General features: G+C 39.8%; 1 protein-coding gene across 1 annotated transcript in view; it reads left to right on the top strand.

The window, feature by feature from the left end:
- LOC135501109 (heparan sulfate 2-O-sulfotransferase 1-like) overlaps positions 1-11,638 on the top strand; it is a 76,032-nt gene extending 64,394 nt beyond the window's left edge. The window contains exons 4-8 of the mRNA XM_064792915.1: positions 2,309-2,394; positions 6,223-6,361; positions 6,591-6,688; positions 7,130-7,287; positions 7,680-11,638. Coding sequence (XP_064648985.1) covers positions 2,309-2,394; positions 6,223-6,361; positions 6,591-6,688; positions 7,130-7,287; positions 7,680-7,900 — 702 coding nt within the window. The 3' untranslated portion in view covers positions 7,901-11,638. The remainder of the gene's footprint in view (positions 1-2,308; positions 2,395-6,222; positions 6,362-6,590; positions 6,689-7,129; positions 7,288-7,679) is intronic.
- The last annotated feature ends 4,537 nt before the right edge of the window (positions 11,639-16,175 follow it).

The raw sequence follows: 16,175 nt of genomic DNA, 5'->3' as shown, positions 1-16,175 counted from the left end.
GAAACACCCGATATGTTTTAATTTGGCTCTGTTGGTTTTCATTCAAAGATCAGTTTTGGTGATGTGTTTTTTTCACCCGGTGTTATTGGTATAACCTAACTGTGAAGTCATATATCTACCATTGTTGATGTCTCAAAATAACCCCCATTATTCTATCTTTATCGTCAGATCATAACAGTCAATCAGACAAATAGGTCAACTAAAAACATTATAGCGTACCTAAACTCTCAAAGGAGGCAATAAATTGTTGGTATCTCTCTTATTGGGATCTCTATTAGTCTGAGCCATTCCAATATGATTGGCCTCTAAACGATGTGATTCATTCCCGTTGATTAATTGATTCACAATACTTTACTCATGACTAAGACATCTACAATAAATTATAGTGTGATTTACCTATTCAAAAGATCTTCTTGAGTTAATTGGGATGTCGGTAGCTCTGTTTCTAATCTTGAGTGATCAATCGTGATAAATCAGCAGAAGAGGAACTAGGAGATAGCTATATCTTCATTAGCTTCGAGATTAAATGGTTTCTGTCAACTGTTGGGGTGTTACTGTTTTAATTTTTGGTGAACATCTGTGATGCAAAGGCTTGAGACTTTGTACCACAGTGGATAAGGTGACCTCTAAAAAAATCCAATGCAAATATTGAGCTACTGGCCCATGTCATTTTCATACCTGAACAAGCCAGTATTGTATTGGACTGCTATGCAGAGTCTTGCAACCAGTGGCAGTGAAGTCCCTCATTCAACAGTCATTACCGACTTTCTGGTAAGAGAAGCCTCAACAAGTTCTTCGACCCCAAGTCCCATTTGTATCTCATATAACTCTTCAGGCATACTAGTTCTACTTTTCATGCTTCCGCAAGGGAGTTGTAATCTGTGATCATCGATGAGACAAGAAACGAATCAGGAGTCTTGTATTCCTCCATGACTCGCATGTTTTTTCGTTTTTGCAAGTTTCTCCCGGTTTGTTCCATCTTTAGACACACATAATATGTCTTTCTGCCAAGACTCCGACATTGTGGTATTTTTAAACATCCAAATGACAATTATTGATGTCAAAGAAGCGAAAACACATCCCATGGGAAGGGATTGACATTTGGCAAACATATCTGCAGTGACAGTTGGATATGGTATTCATGATCCAAGATGGCCCAAGTGCTGGAAGCCTACTTGGCTCACTGTTTACCTCCTTTAGAAAAATCACTAAACGAGGTATGTTTGGATAAAGTGGGAACATGGGTCAAAAGAATCCCTAGATAGGGTTCTCCCAAAGATTCACTGAGTGGAGGGTTTTCTAGCTTGTTTGTGGTTGCTTGACAAATCTATCCCAGCCGCTTACTCATTAAGGAGAAATCAATTAAGTAAAAGCTCGTTCCACTTTATTGGTTCAAACAACAAATGATGATTGATGATATTGGAGAACATGTTTTACCAAGTGATGGTCGCAGTCGTTATTAGGTAGTGGAGTGGGGAAATTTTTATTGGAAATCACCTTGAAATCTACAGTAGGAAGGTGCATATAGGTGATATTCATATGCGTCTCCCTGTAGATCAAACATTACAAAAAATCCAACTCAATACAGACTTTAAAAGCATCGTACAAACTTTTGAATATTTCATATAAAATGGCCAAAAAGTGATAGAAAAAATTGCTTCATCCTATCTACATTGATCACGCTTGGAGAAGTCTGTCGGCGACGCATTTGAGAAAACCCATTTAGTTTTTCACCGCACACACAAGAAATATGTTTCAAAATAACTTCAAAACCACCACTTCAATGGAGAAAATTGTCAGAGGACGTATCAATCAAAACACCATTATGTTAGAAACATCTTTTAAATCTGCGCATTCTTCATCTTATAATTCAAAGCGAATATGTTTTTGACGTCTGCGAGCACCACTGATGATAAATTTCTTGATTGTTGTTGGAAAAAACGTCTGCTTGCCTTCCGAATTCAAAGAGATGAATTCTCGTCACAAACTGTTGCAAAGATGAGATGGTCTGATTGGAATATTGCGCAAAAATGCCGCCAAGTGTTATCAGTTGTTGTTATCTCTATATGTTATCTCTTGGGATATAGCATGGTTCGTTTCTTATTTAGTTATTTATGTTTGTGAGAAGCTGAACTGAGCCAGTACCATCTCATATAGTCTGTTTCTTTGGAGGACACCGTTGCAACTCGTCAATGAGACAAAATCAAAGAAAGGAGGATCAGGAAGGAGGAAGACCGAGTGAAAGGCTTAGGCTGTCATCTTTTATATTGCTCTATTGCTAATGAAGTTTTACGCTTTCTGTTTCTAGATGAGGTTTGTCCATAACATTTCTTCCTGGTCCGCCATGAAGCCAGCCTTATACCACGGCCATTTAGCCTATCTAGAGTTTACAAGGTAAGTTGTGCTTTCGTTATAAGCTTGAGGGTAAGGCAGATACAACATACAGCAATGTCTCAGTGTGGGCTACCCAGCCCAGCTGTCTCTGTGAGGACTTACGAGAATGTCCTGACTTTCGTTATGTGCATGGTGTTCACCAACAGTTTTAGTCAGAATGGACTGGTGCCGCTGTGAACCAAGTAATTGGTCTCTCTGTGAACATTGCCTAACTATAGATATATCGATAAGTATCTTACATTAAATTGTTGCCAATAAAACGTTTCTTTCTATTGCCTATGTGGAATTGCGTTTTAAGTAACAATTAAGTTAAAATTGCCCCATCGTTATTCCAAGCATTATAATTCCACTGATAGATCTGTAAAAGGTTTTATGATCCCCTGATGACATCTAATGACTATTTGATGTATCTAAGAGGAGATTGGGTTTGATGTATAAATACTTATATGGATGGGAGCAACAAGTGTTTTCCCAAGAGTCCCGATGCTGTGTAAGGTTTGGTGAGAATGGTCGATATGGTTCAACAGATGGTGCTACATTGAGAGCAGGTCAGCCCTAACTTAAAAGGTGCTCAATGTTTTGGTTAAGAAGTAGGCTATTATAAATCTTATACTTCTTTGAAAAATTCCAAATAATATCACGATATTGTATAAGAAAAATCATGTGTTGAAAAAAGCAAAGAATAGCTTTTTCGGAATTATCACCAAAAAGGATCAGACTATCAAATTACTGCATCATCTTCTTCGCCACACTGTGACAGAAAGTGCGCTGTGCACTTCCTGATTCGAGTAAAACCCATTAGCAAGAAACGAGACAGGAAATCCACTGTGTCAAGTCGAATAGGCGAGATTTCGTGACACCTGTGAGTTTGCTGATGCTTTCCAAAGGTACTTTGTTTATCTGAGTGTGCGCCATCTTTTGAGTGGCTGAGTAAGTATACTGAATCCCGCTTATAAGTTTGTTACTCATGCCTGTCAGGTAATAGAACTGTAAGTGCAAGGTATAGCCAACTTCAACCTGCCCGTATGATGGGTTATTGACTAGTCGAACTAATGCAAGGCTTAGGTGAAATATTCACAAGCCTTTGGCGGGTATTTCTAAGACTAAGACATTGAAGAATCGTTCTAAGCCGCTTTGGACGATCGTAGTGAAAATCGTCAGCCTCTTTATGGGATTTTTCTCCAATCAATAGATTAGCGCTGGGAGAAATGGAATGTCTTTTCAAACGACATCAAATAGAGCTTCATCGTCGAACATCAAACATCACTTTATTGGAAGAAATATTGGATGAAATAACGAAATTTGATGAGAAAAGTGATAAGATAATTTTCAGTTCAAATGTCAATGGTGACTTGAATTGGGTGTGTTACCAATCTAAAGTTGTCAGAATTACTCAAGTCTTTTAAGCAGTTTCTCAAGAAAGTGCATCGAATCTTCTTCATCTGTCTGTAGGAGTGTATGAACATGGTACTAAATGCGATATTTTTCACAGTTTTCTGCAGGGAATTCTCCAGGTGCTGAACTAGTAGCCAGCTAGTAGCACCTCCCTTAGCGGACATCCTATATGAATCCTAAATGAGGTCTGTGAGAGAAGAGTCAAGGCTGGACAAGTCTTTGTACTGTGAAGAAGAGAGAGGGAATTGATGCATTTTGGGCATTACAATTGTCAACTTTGAGAGATTCTTTTTGTAGGCATCTGCACTGATAATAAAATGCTAGTCGTACATATTATGTGACACTGCAACCACTTCATTAGTTTTTTCAATACACCCATTATGAGAGTGTTCGGATGGAAGAAGTGTCACAAGAAAAACCCTGCAAACAACAACATCGGTTCTACAAGCAGTAAAAAGGAAAATAAGCGAGAAAACGACTCCCATGTTGGTCGTTATGCAACTAAAGATCTCTGCTGTGGCATCGTGAATATCATGGAACTCTTCAGTGTGTCAAAGTAGTAATGTATCATCGTGTCCTCAATAGTTTGCGGGGACTGTTCATTCCACGCTGAGAATTCAGGATGATCTCTTTGGGATTTAGGCAACCGGATTAATGGTAATGGGACTGTTTAATGAGCTCGCAACAGTTCCCTAGATTTTTGCAATGGGATTTGTGCAACGGCTGGTATTGGGAATGACAATATAGAGAAGTTGTGGACTCATTCTCTTCCAAGTCATTCTCTCCCTCAAGAGCTTTCAGATCTAGTGTTGCTGAAAAGTAGGTTGTGGCCTACCAACAAGAATTGAGTAGAAATGATTCTCATGCACAGGAATAACACTTATAACTTCTAGGCAGTCATGTCCGCTACAAAGACTGAATTGATTCTACTTTTAGAGCAAGATAGAACTGCATGCTACCCCCAGCTGACTCCCACGCTCTTCTTAGTTGTGTTACAGAAAGCATCCAATCTCCTCTTAAAAAGAGGCAGTACAGCCTCCCTGGAGAAGCGTCAGTACAATTCTGAAGGAATTTTAACCACCAATGAAGTTTTTATACAACGACGATAACATTATTGAGATTGGTTGAAATTAGTCAGAAGTGGACCAGTATCAATTGCACTCACAATATAACTGGATTAAAACCAAATAACAAGTTCGAGGAGTCGAAGTCATCGCCTGTTCATCTGTTCATTTCTCATATTGAATTTTCACGATGTGGTGAATAATTCAGTGTGAAGCAACAGTGCATGTTTACAATTCCGCTCTGTTGCTGGGAACTTTCCTCCGGGGTCTAATTACTGTTGAAAAATGGAAAATATCAAAGATTTATTTCTGGAGAAATTAATATGGCTTCTGTTGTGGAGCGAGTTCAGCAGCGAGTTACATTTTATTATCTCAAATTGAAAAATGACATTTTTGGTCATATCATGCTGATATGTTATGTTATGTCAGGCGTTGTCCGCAAGTGAACGCTTCCGAGTAATGTAAAAAAAAGAATTAGTGGAAATTGTTATTATATCCTATTGCTAGTATATCAGACTGCCAAGCCTTGTGTCTCCCATAAGTGTTTTAGGATGAACAAAATGATTATGGCCTTTCAACTACATATTTTCGCACTTAGATTAATACCAGTAATAGCAAAAATAATCGTGATTATGCGCTGTGGAGGGAATTGCCACAAAGGTCAGGCGAATATTATGAGGAGAATGATCCTCAAGTGAATGAGTTTATACGCTAATCATACAGACTATTATTCAGCCATTTTCATCTGTCATATTTTATAAACATCAGAATTACATATCTGCAGCGGTGCAATGAACTCTTAACATGGGGGGGGGGGGGGAAGGGAAGGTTAACCCTTAACTGCAGGCGGAACTAGGGTCAATCATGTACTCCTTCCCTCTGCATCGTGCAACAGAGACGTGACATCAATTTTGGAGGACATTCTGCGGTATTTTTATTGTAGCACCCATTGACAGCGACTGTCACTTTACACTTACGGAATAGACTTCAAAGCAACATCTTTATCTGCCTCCGACACGCCGACCGTCAAATGTGTTCATCGAAAGATTGATCAGTTTGGATTAACTCGTCTTCTAATGCGATCTGCAGCATCGATTCGGTTTAATTTCTGATCGTTTACCCATCATGCAAGATTAATATGACAAGCCACAGAAAGTAAACCATTAAAATGGTGTGTTGACAATATTTGAGAAATGATCAGTATGTTTGCTCAATGTTTATAATGTTTGCGGAGAAGAAATTTGCTTTAACTCTTGACTCGTAACGAGGGGGTTATCGGTTGGGTTGCATGGTGTGGCACTGACGTTTCCCAAATCTGTTATTCCAAACCTGTTGACTCTTACACCTCTCTACTATTGTCTCTTTCCAGATTTGGGGTGACACAGATGCCCCTGTACATAAACATTATCCGGGATCCATTGGATCGTCTTGTTTCCTATTATTACTTTGTGCGTAATGGTGATGACTTTAGACCACACGTCAAAAGAAGAAAATCGGGGAATCGTCAGGTATGGCTTCTCACCTATCGCCTGCACCACGGTCCACTCGTTATATTCAGCAGTTGTGCCTTAAACAGTTTTAAACACGACTCCATCAGTTAATAATCTAGACTCATTGATTAAGCATAGCCTCAACTCTGCCCATGAGAGCAATTGGCACTAAGAGATTGTTCCATGTAGGACAGCTTGTAATCAAAGTAGCATCAAAATCCTTTAACATGTGTATTTTACTTTTCAGTCATTTGATGAGTGCGTCGCCCGAGACGGTCCTGATTGTGATCCTGAATCTCTATGGATGCAGATTCCATTCTTCTGCGGTCACAGTGCCGAGTGCTGGTAAGTTTGCATCATAGCAGTGTTGTACCTGACGTCTTTAGAATTCAACCCTCTTACCTACTGTATTCGTTCTCTGGTCACTGTTGGAACTTGGATAATCTGGCCTGAAATGGCCAAGTTTAGCGGAGTATATATCATACATTACATCCAAATTGGATCTTGATGACCAGCTAGGGAAAATGATACTCCTGGTCGCTTAATGCTGTATCATCCGGACTAAAAATTGAAATACTGCTCATAGTTGTTGCTTTTAAGAAGCTTATATGCTTACTGGATCTATCTTGGAGCTTATCCATCACAACCAAGGCCAAGGGATAATCTACATGTAGTAGCTGATAAGTATGAACTTGCCAAACAGAATCATTTTCCCAGCTTTATAAGAGACAAATTTCTGCCAATTGTTCAATTGATAATTAGCCTTGTGTCTCTTATTACTTCCAGGGTACCCGGTAATCGATGGGCCTTGGAACAAGCCAAGTATAACTTGGTCAATAACTATCTAGTTGTCGGCGTCACTGAGGAGCTGGCTGACTTTGTAGCAGTGTTAGAAGTCACGTTACCGAGGTTTTTTAAGGGGGCTATGGAACTTTTTAATTCAGGTGAGATATTTGAACTTTCGTGCAAATTGGAAGTCTTATCAAATTTATTAATATATTTGGATGATAATTTGGACAAAGTTTATGGATTTTAGTGTAGGTGATTCAATCGGGTCAGTAGTATATAGGTTCAGGCTTTTAACTAAGTTTAGAGGCCGTAAGGTCCCAATTTTGGCAACAATATTGATGATAGTCTGGTCTGTCACTACTGATGCCACCTATGATCATTTCAAGGAACTGAAATTGTATCAAGAAAACTTGTGTCATTTGAATGGTTTCTTCATATAATGTGCCTTAAACAGGCCAAGTGGCTTATTCTGTTGAGCATCTTGAATAGAAAATTGCCTTGGTTATTCGTCTAGGAATATGCCTTAAAAAATCACTCTGTCTTTCAGGCCGCAAGTCCCACCTGAGAAAAACATTCAACAAAGTTTCTCCAAGTGAAGAGACAATTGCCAAAATCCAGGAGTCGGATATCTGGAAAATGGAGAATGAATTCTATGAATTCGCAAAAGAACACTTCCATTTTGTCAAACGACGAACATTTGCTATCAAAAATGGGGTATTATTAGAAAAAGGACTTCAATTCATGTATGAAAAAATTCGCCCTAGGTGAAAGGATTACTCATAGGAAATTATCTCAGTTATGCTTCCAGGAAAAGTTGTGGTGTTGGGTTGATTTGTAGGATCATTTTGGATTGATGGAAAAAGAGGGATTGTGAGTCGTTGCCCCACTACAGTGGCGAAACCTGGTGTTACTGCTGGTGTTGAAAAGCCTCTGTGGTTGTGTCTTGAACAGTTAATGTGGGGATGGGGTGGTCCTGCACTCCACGCTTCTGTCATGAGTCTCTGTTAACCAATGCCACCACTCAGAGGTAGAGTTATTATATACTTTAAAGCATCCCACAGACAGGCGATTTTTATAAAAGTGACCTGTGATTATTATTGCAGTAATAAGATCAGCTTTCTGTTGGTAAAATTGGTTGTCGCTTAGTTCGATATTCATTCAGATCGCAACAATGATGGATTCTTGTTGCAGGTATCTATGGTTACTATGTCAAGCAAGCAATTTTCGTTGCATATGATAAAAGTCATCTGTCTGCTGGGTGCTTAACTGTGGGAAAGAAAGTGAGGCCTATTGGTGAGACAGAAATTGTTTACTCAATGATGTAATGTGTAAAGGGTTACAGTGCACCTGTTATAGCAAGCAAGAACCCATCTGGACCCTCAAGGTTTTGTCATTGCCAGCTGGGGAAAATATGAGGCTATAAGTCTAATGACTTGTTGCCGTATTTTCTATGACATGGTTATCCTATGCCAGCTATGTAAGACATTAGGAAAGCATCTTCAATTTGATACAGTTGTACAGTATGGCTCACCTGTAGGTAAAAGTGGTCATTGCTTGGTTTCATATGGATTACAGGATCCTCGTTGCAGACGCTTGCAGTGACCACCGGCACCGAGAGTCATCTGGTGCGGGAAGTTTAATAGAAAAACGGAGAGGATTTACAGCATGATGTAGCCATCAAAGAGTACTAGCATCTTCCATGAGGAACTTATTAGTTTGTGATTTTCTTAAGTTTTGTTTTTTGTTTTCTTCCAAGTTGAGAAAAGCTGCAAATTGATAAATATCAATGTCGTAATGACTTTCATCAAGGTTGAAAAATTTGGGTGTGGTTGAGGATTAAATGTGGGATTCTCTAATACGTTTCAGGAGGTTGTATCTGTTGGGCGCTATGAAAATAATCATCTGGTATTGTGAGCTAAATGTCTGTACGATGTACATGTCTGTTTTATACCTAATTGACAGTGGACCACTGAGCTTTAGTACAATCATCCAGTGTAAATATACAGATATGTACTGTCAATTTAGGGTGAGATGGATGTGTGGTAATGATATTTTCAGACTCTGCCAAGTGTCCTGCCCGTGTTTTGATTTTTAACTTGTGAATCGCTGTTAAAATGCTCAGTTTAGATAGCAGCCAAGTGAAAATAAAGTTGATATACATAGTACATTTTCGAATTTTACGCTCAGTGCATTATGCTACAGTGCAAAATTCGAAAAAGCACCAGATCAACTAGTTTATAATGCTCAGTTTGGATGGATTCTAAGTCAGTTTGTACCCTGGTTCTTGTTACGTTGGGGAAAAGAGGCAGTGCATTGAAATCAAGGTTAGGGTATCGATTATAAGTAACCGACGAATTCTGAGATTAAATATTCAATCTCTTAGTTGTAATTTGGCGATGTTGGATCTAACAACTGAGCCGAGGTTGTAATTTGGGCGTGTTGGATGGTAACTAAATGTATTGACATGTTGCTAGGCTTTGTATAATATGCTTGTGAGTTAAATAGACAGTGAGTGCTGAGCATTATTACTTGGCCAAATTATATGAATAATTGTATGAGTGTCTCTCTATCAACTGGAGAAAGTTCTGTTTTTAGCACAAACTCTTCTTCTCGTTGAATGAGTTTTGTATAGCCAATTTGTTAGAGGTAAGGGGAAGAGTGTGCAGGAAAGCCTTGGCTAGATTATCTTGATATTTTTGTTCTTCCATTGTACAAATTCAGCTTTTGCCCATTAGGTTCCCTGACCAAGTGTCTTGAAATTATGAAATGTAATATCATACTATACTAATGCACCATTCGCATTGAACCAAATCTGTGACCTGTAATATGTATATCTCTTGTTAGCCAGAGTGTACTGATGAGGGTGATCCAAAAAGGAAATTGACATATATCTGCTTGGTGAATTAAATGTGTGATTGGGGTCCAATACAGAAGAACAATCCTCGCACTGTGCAGTTATGTAGTGATTATATAAGTGTTTGGTTCTTGCGATTTGGAAAATATTACTTGTATACCATATTGGTACAACAAAGATTCAGCACAGAATCACGACATTTGAAAATTTGTATTGCATATTAACATTCTTGATATTGGGCTGCCTGACGAACAAATAGTTTATAATATGTGTGTAGTCTAGTTTGCTTGAGGTTCAATACCATTGGCAGATAGTGTAAGGTTGTAAGTTATGACTATACTTGTGAGTAAAATCTCAAATTAAGGCTAGAGTAGGTAGCACTATGTATTTTAATATATAATCTGTGTTATTTATGTACTTGGAGTATTCCCAGCCCATGTTTCAACGTGGATTTTGTCTATGAAGTCCTTGTCCAACACTGCCAAGCACTCACTACAAACAGGCACAAAGACCATCTTGGCTAGTCTTTCGGTAATTGGATATGTCACATCTTTAATACTTTTACGGACGAGCCACATAGATTTACGTTTATGTGCAGTAAGAATGCTCTTCCAGTTTGTTGTCCCTGCTCTAATACTTATGAAAGAGATTTGTACTTTAGTGACTATTTTGCTTTCAGGGGGTCAGGGGTGCCTGGCAAAGCAATCATTTTTGGGTTTTTTCAGCAAAATAGGTATAGGATGGGGGAGTAACTATCTTTGCTGTATTGATTCGACTGTTTATGGTAAACACTTAATTTTATTTTAATAGCAGTGACCTTCTCTAGCCTTAATTCTGATGGAAACTACTGTGTCAGCTCCTGATAACTAAGTTCTCATCTTTATCATGTAGACTCATCTTCCTGAGTGTTGAAGAGAAGTTGGGGGAGGGGGCACTTTTTACATTGTGTTCTTTCGGCGTCTTTCAGAAAGACAAAGCCAAAATGTCCATTTGAAATGGAGAGCCCTTCACAAAAATATACATTGATCCAATGAATGTGTTCACGGCTTTTGTGAAAGAGCAATTCACCGTACTTATTTAATGTTCCGCATCGCATCAAGCATCTGTGTCTTCCTTCCTCGCAGCGCTGGAATTTGGAAAGTAGCAGAAAATGATCCATTTATAGCTGGGTGAGCTTTGGCCGATTGTGATGTCTTCTAACTTAAGACAGTACTAAAATGCTTCTCTAAAGATGGCAGGAGTCGGTTCCACTTAAATACCCAGAAGATTTGTTGCCATGTGTGTCCTTGACAGATACTAGACTGACAGAGCCAAGAGATGCTGATGACCTCAATGACCAGATCTGAAGTCTGTGAATTTTTACCTTTCATAGATCAAAAAGCAAGGCCATGGCTGCCTCAAGTGTTGGCCACATTTGACAAGTTAGTGACACTTTTGATGGCTTAATATTTCTAGGTTTTGTATCCGATGGTTTTATAAAGCATAACGATCAATTGTAACTAAATGTAAGCTGGTATTCATTCAAAGAGAAGTATTTTTTTCATTGGTGATTTTTATCAGCTGTGGCAGTAAAGCCCCAAACACTGTCATATGGTTCTAGCATTATGTAAACCTGGAAGGACGATATCAATAAAGTTTTATTTATAAAAGGATGTCAGATTTGATGTTTGTTTCTTTTCCTTGTGGAAGTGCCTGCTGTTTCTTGATGCTGTTTTGTAACTTCAGTCAAGATTCGTCATAATTCATAGGCTACAGCCATTGGCATTTCTCTAGTGTTATATGAACACTTCAGCCACATCAAATGGAAATGTCCGACCAAATGGTGAAAGTCCAAGGTCATCAACCATGTTTGGGACCATCCCAACAGAACTTTAGTAGGGTCATTATCAAAACCTACATCAAGAGAAGTGTTGTCCATCCTCGTACCTCATGGAAACTCCTGCATACTATGGACCTAATCACAACCAAAAGAAGGAACTGACATAATCAAAAGCAGCTTTATATTTATATTTTATTATTTTGTGAAAACTTAAAAATACATGTACATGTATGAAAAATCAAGTTAACAATATAAACCAAGTGAAATTGTCCAACCCTTTGATCATTTGCCAATTTCATCTTGCATGTACATGCTGGCTCGATATTTATTTCATACATGTGTCCCAACTACATTCTAAAGAAAACTATCAAAACTAAAGCACACGGTTAAGATGACATGGCGTTTTTTATCAATAAGAAGCTATTCATGTTCTTACATTTGTAAAGGTATCACTGGGTCAGAGGGAGGACAGATACATGTACTGGTACTAGAATGCTAGACAAGCCCAATCCTAAAGATTTCTAAGCTACTTTAGTATTGTTGGTGTCAAGAAGGATGATTGGATTTGGGGCAGCAATGCTGGTTCACAAAAACAGAAGATACATACAAAAAGACACGCTAGACATATGTACTTAGTAAGGTAGTCCATATTCCTAGACATTTCTTTGTCTTTTCAAAGGATTGTCTCAAATAAGGAGATGCCCATTTCGCTTTAATGGTCGCTGATCTCTTCTAATTGATCTGATGCTATTGTTCTACTGGTAAGCTCTTTGAAAAGTTGGTTGGGTCCCTTCCACAATGTCAATTCAGTCAACAAAGTGTTCACATGGTTTTGACATCGTCGACAAATCTTGTAGGAAAGGCCATACCGTCACCACAAGGAGGTGATGGAATGAAAGGTGATATCCAGGCGTACTTCCAGTTTTTCCCCATAACTTGTTTAATGTTCTCCTCTCGCCCGACGTCAAAATCTTTTATCTTCTGTGATTTTTCATATGACGTCTGTCCGCGGATTACCATCTGTGTGGCATAAACAAACAATGTTGTCATAAGAAGGAATGACATCATGAGTAGGCTGGAGGTAAACGCGACAATGAAACTATAATGTCCCGCGATTCCTGTGATGTACGATATGAATGGTAACAACATCGTAAAGAATGAACGCCAGCTGAATCCGTCCATCACGTCCCACGTATAATCAAAGTTAATGAACGAGGAGTACATTGACGCCACCATACCGTAGAAAATTATCAGAACATAATATCGTTGGTTCAGAAACCCAATACAGCTTCCAGAGAAGGAACAATGATGATCGCGACGCAGAATGCAACAGTTACAAAGGAAGCAGTGTTGGGATCGTGGTGGAGCGTTCCGGCCACAGTTCGCACAATATTTCCATCCACGATGACCGACACCAGTTTTTAGAACGGTCGGCAAAGGGAGGTTGTTCGTCGTCGACGGGCAGAATATCAAGAGGTACAGTGACCCCATGATGTTCACGTACAGGAACGCTCCAAACCCAACATTTAGTAAATAGTTGAAGTTCCACTCGTGAAAGACAGTAGGGAATACCACATACAGTTCGAAGCAGGCAGTGTAGGTCAGGAAAATATTGAGGAAGCAAAAAGCGACTTGGTCTCCTCTTTCTCTCGGGAAATACCTCTCCCACATCTCCTTGAAATGAGGCATATTTGGTATCGGTGTAAACGTTGAATAGTGTTCTATCCGGTGAGTCACTCAGAACAGCGATATTCGATACCGTTTAGGAGATTTCGTGGCTTTTGTTGGGGAAAAATATAAAAAACTTCTTTTTTTTCGTTTGTTAACCCGTTAACCACGAGCAGTGATAAACTTTCGCGGACCGCTGCCACATCTGCCGTGGTTGATAGTTCGGGAAGGTGTAAACTGTTGATGAATGCTGATGAAAATGTTGATGGGGGTCCTCTAACTTTGGTGGCTTGATATTTGTTCTTTTTAAAATATTTTCCAATAAAATTGCGCTATGTTATGCTTTAGAGTCATCTAGTGAGGTGGTAGAATGGAAAAGAGAAAATACTGTATATGAATGGGTGATTTTGATCAAAGAGTGGAGGCCATTTTTTGCGTGTTATATGTACATGTATATGTGTTGCGCTATCAGTTGATCTGCGCCATCGAGCGACAGCGCTGCGCTTTCTACGGATCGGTAACTAACGCGAGCATCGATAGATAGCGCAAGCATCGATCGATGGCGCCAGCCTTCTTCAGGCATAGGCCCCTGAATTCTAATTAGCGGTATTATCGGGCTAAACAATGGGATTAGCTAGGAAATAATATATAGGGAGTTAAAAAACTTGAACTTGAATTAAAAATGTTTTGCCGTGTGTGACTACTACTGGTTATATATTTCAACAATCATGTTACGTCACGTAGACTCAAGTTTCCGCGAAGTTATGTCACTTGTTGTCCGACTCCTGTTCATCCGACCGTGACCTAAGTATATGACCAATCAGCTTTAAATCGTGAGCATTTTCGTGTATGGGTCAATGAATTTGATTGAAAATCACAATTTGAATAGATGAGTGGTTTGGTAACCTCTCTGACGTAACCTACTCAATACGAGCCGTTGAATTTGGCTGTGCTCCTGGTATGACACACCGGTTTTGGGAACACAAGCGTTCAGTTGTGTCGACGCGAAGTCGAAGCACTGGTTCAATATTGGTGAGTTCAGCCTGATTTCTCCACAACTTTTTCTCCCCAAATTTTGCGACTATTGATTGTCTGATACAATGTACAATCTTATCTTATCTTTTCACTTTCATTTCTTGCAGACGCCAGACACGTTGTCCTGTCTAGCACACCCAATGCTGCCCAACCGGTTTATCACAAGATACGACGTGAACACCACGTGGTGAGTTATTTTTCTCTATCGAAACTTCCTTTATCGCACATACATGTATTCTTTTGAAACTTCTCATCTCTGCAGCAGTGGCGGATCCAGAACTTTGGGAAAGAAGCGGGGGTGGGGGGGGGGGGGGCGCTGCCCCACCAATGAGAACTCATGATAGAGTTGAAGGTGCAATCCTGAAAATGAGCGGGAGGGTTCTTGAGGAGAGGTGCCCTAAAATGTCAAAGAGGGATGACGGGACGCCCCTAAATCCGCCACTACTGTTCTGAATAATTCCACACTCGGCTCAGCTGACCTTTGAAAGGAGGACACTATATCGTTCTGGCAGCAAGAAAATGAGACGATCGGTCATGTCTGCCATGTTTTATGACGTCACACGCCACGTGCTTGTTGCAATGTGTCACGTGCTCATAACACATTCTATCTCTGAACCAATCAGCCCTTGATACTGTGACATGTGATATGTATGATGAGGACCTTGACCGGATCAGAAAGATAAGGCATACAATCGAAGTAGTTCAGAGACATTTACATGAAGACATGACAGAAATTACCAATCGTCTCATTTCACCTCTGTGCTGCCAACTTCAGAGCTTTGATAAACCCTGCCAGTTGTTCCCAGGCTTGTGTTATGAAATGACCATGGTTTAGTGATATGCCTACCCCCTCTTGTATTCAGTGGTATTAAATGGACAACTGTGGCATGAGATATGGTGGTTTTTCCTACAGAAATGGCTTCCAGTAGAACCGTGACTTCTCAGTCCAAACAGAAAAATTGAAATACATCATTGAACTGCAATAAACAGTGCACAAAAACTGGGTGTAACCTTAGGCCTGCCTGAATTTCACGGGTCATGTCCAAAACTGCCTCGCACACTGGCGAAAATCGTTATTTGAGATAAGTGGCGGCGCATGGTGACAAGCAGAGGTATTATCCTCCTGGCCAGGTAAATCCCACGCCCAGGTTGTCCCTTTAAAGCTGACATGCATGCATAAAAACCCTAACGGCAAAATTAGAAAAGACGGAAAGGATGAAGTGGCGAGGGTTCCGAGTTCGAACCCGCTCGAGGAATATTTTTTCTTTCTCTGTGACCTGTCTCGCCAATGAACTTGTGTTTGTGCAGTCAAGTGAGACCTGTCGCTGGGTGTCTATCATGTTTCAAGTGCAGTTTGTCGTGTGTTGGTCGGGCGTTTGTGTTTTCTAACTTGGTCATTTGGGGTTTTTATGCATGCATGTCACCTTTAAGTATGTTTTGGCGTGGTCACGAAGATGATAAATGTGAATAATGACACCAATGCATTGGCCCTGCTGTCACGTGGTGGCTTTCAATGATATCCTTGTGCCGTCGTAGGAGGCTGCTGAAAGTCGAAGCAAAGCAGCAGCCAACAAAAGACTTGGGCTACTTAAAATTTCTTTCGGGAGCAGTAATAATCTGGTCACAATTGAGTTTTACCTATAGCTCTTATAAAGATGGTGTGGGAA

Source organism: Lineus longissimus, chromosome 17 (assembly GCF_910592395.1).
Source record: "Lineus longissimus chromosome 17, tnLinLong1.2, whole genome shotgun sequence".
Lineage (NCBI taxonomy): Eukaryota > Metazoa > Nemertea > Pilidiophora > Heteronemertea > Lineidae > Lineus > Lineus longissimus.
The sequence above is the reverse complement of the archived record's forward strand: the minus strand, read 5'-3'. Positions and strand labels throughout refer to the sequence as shown.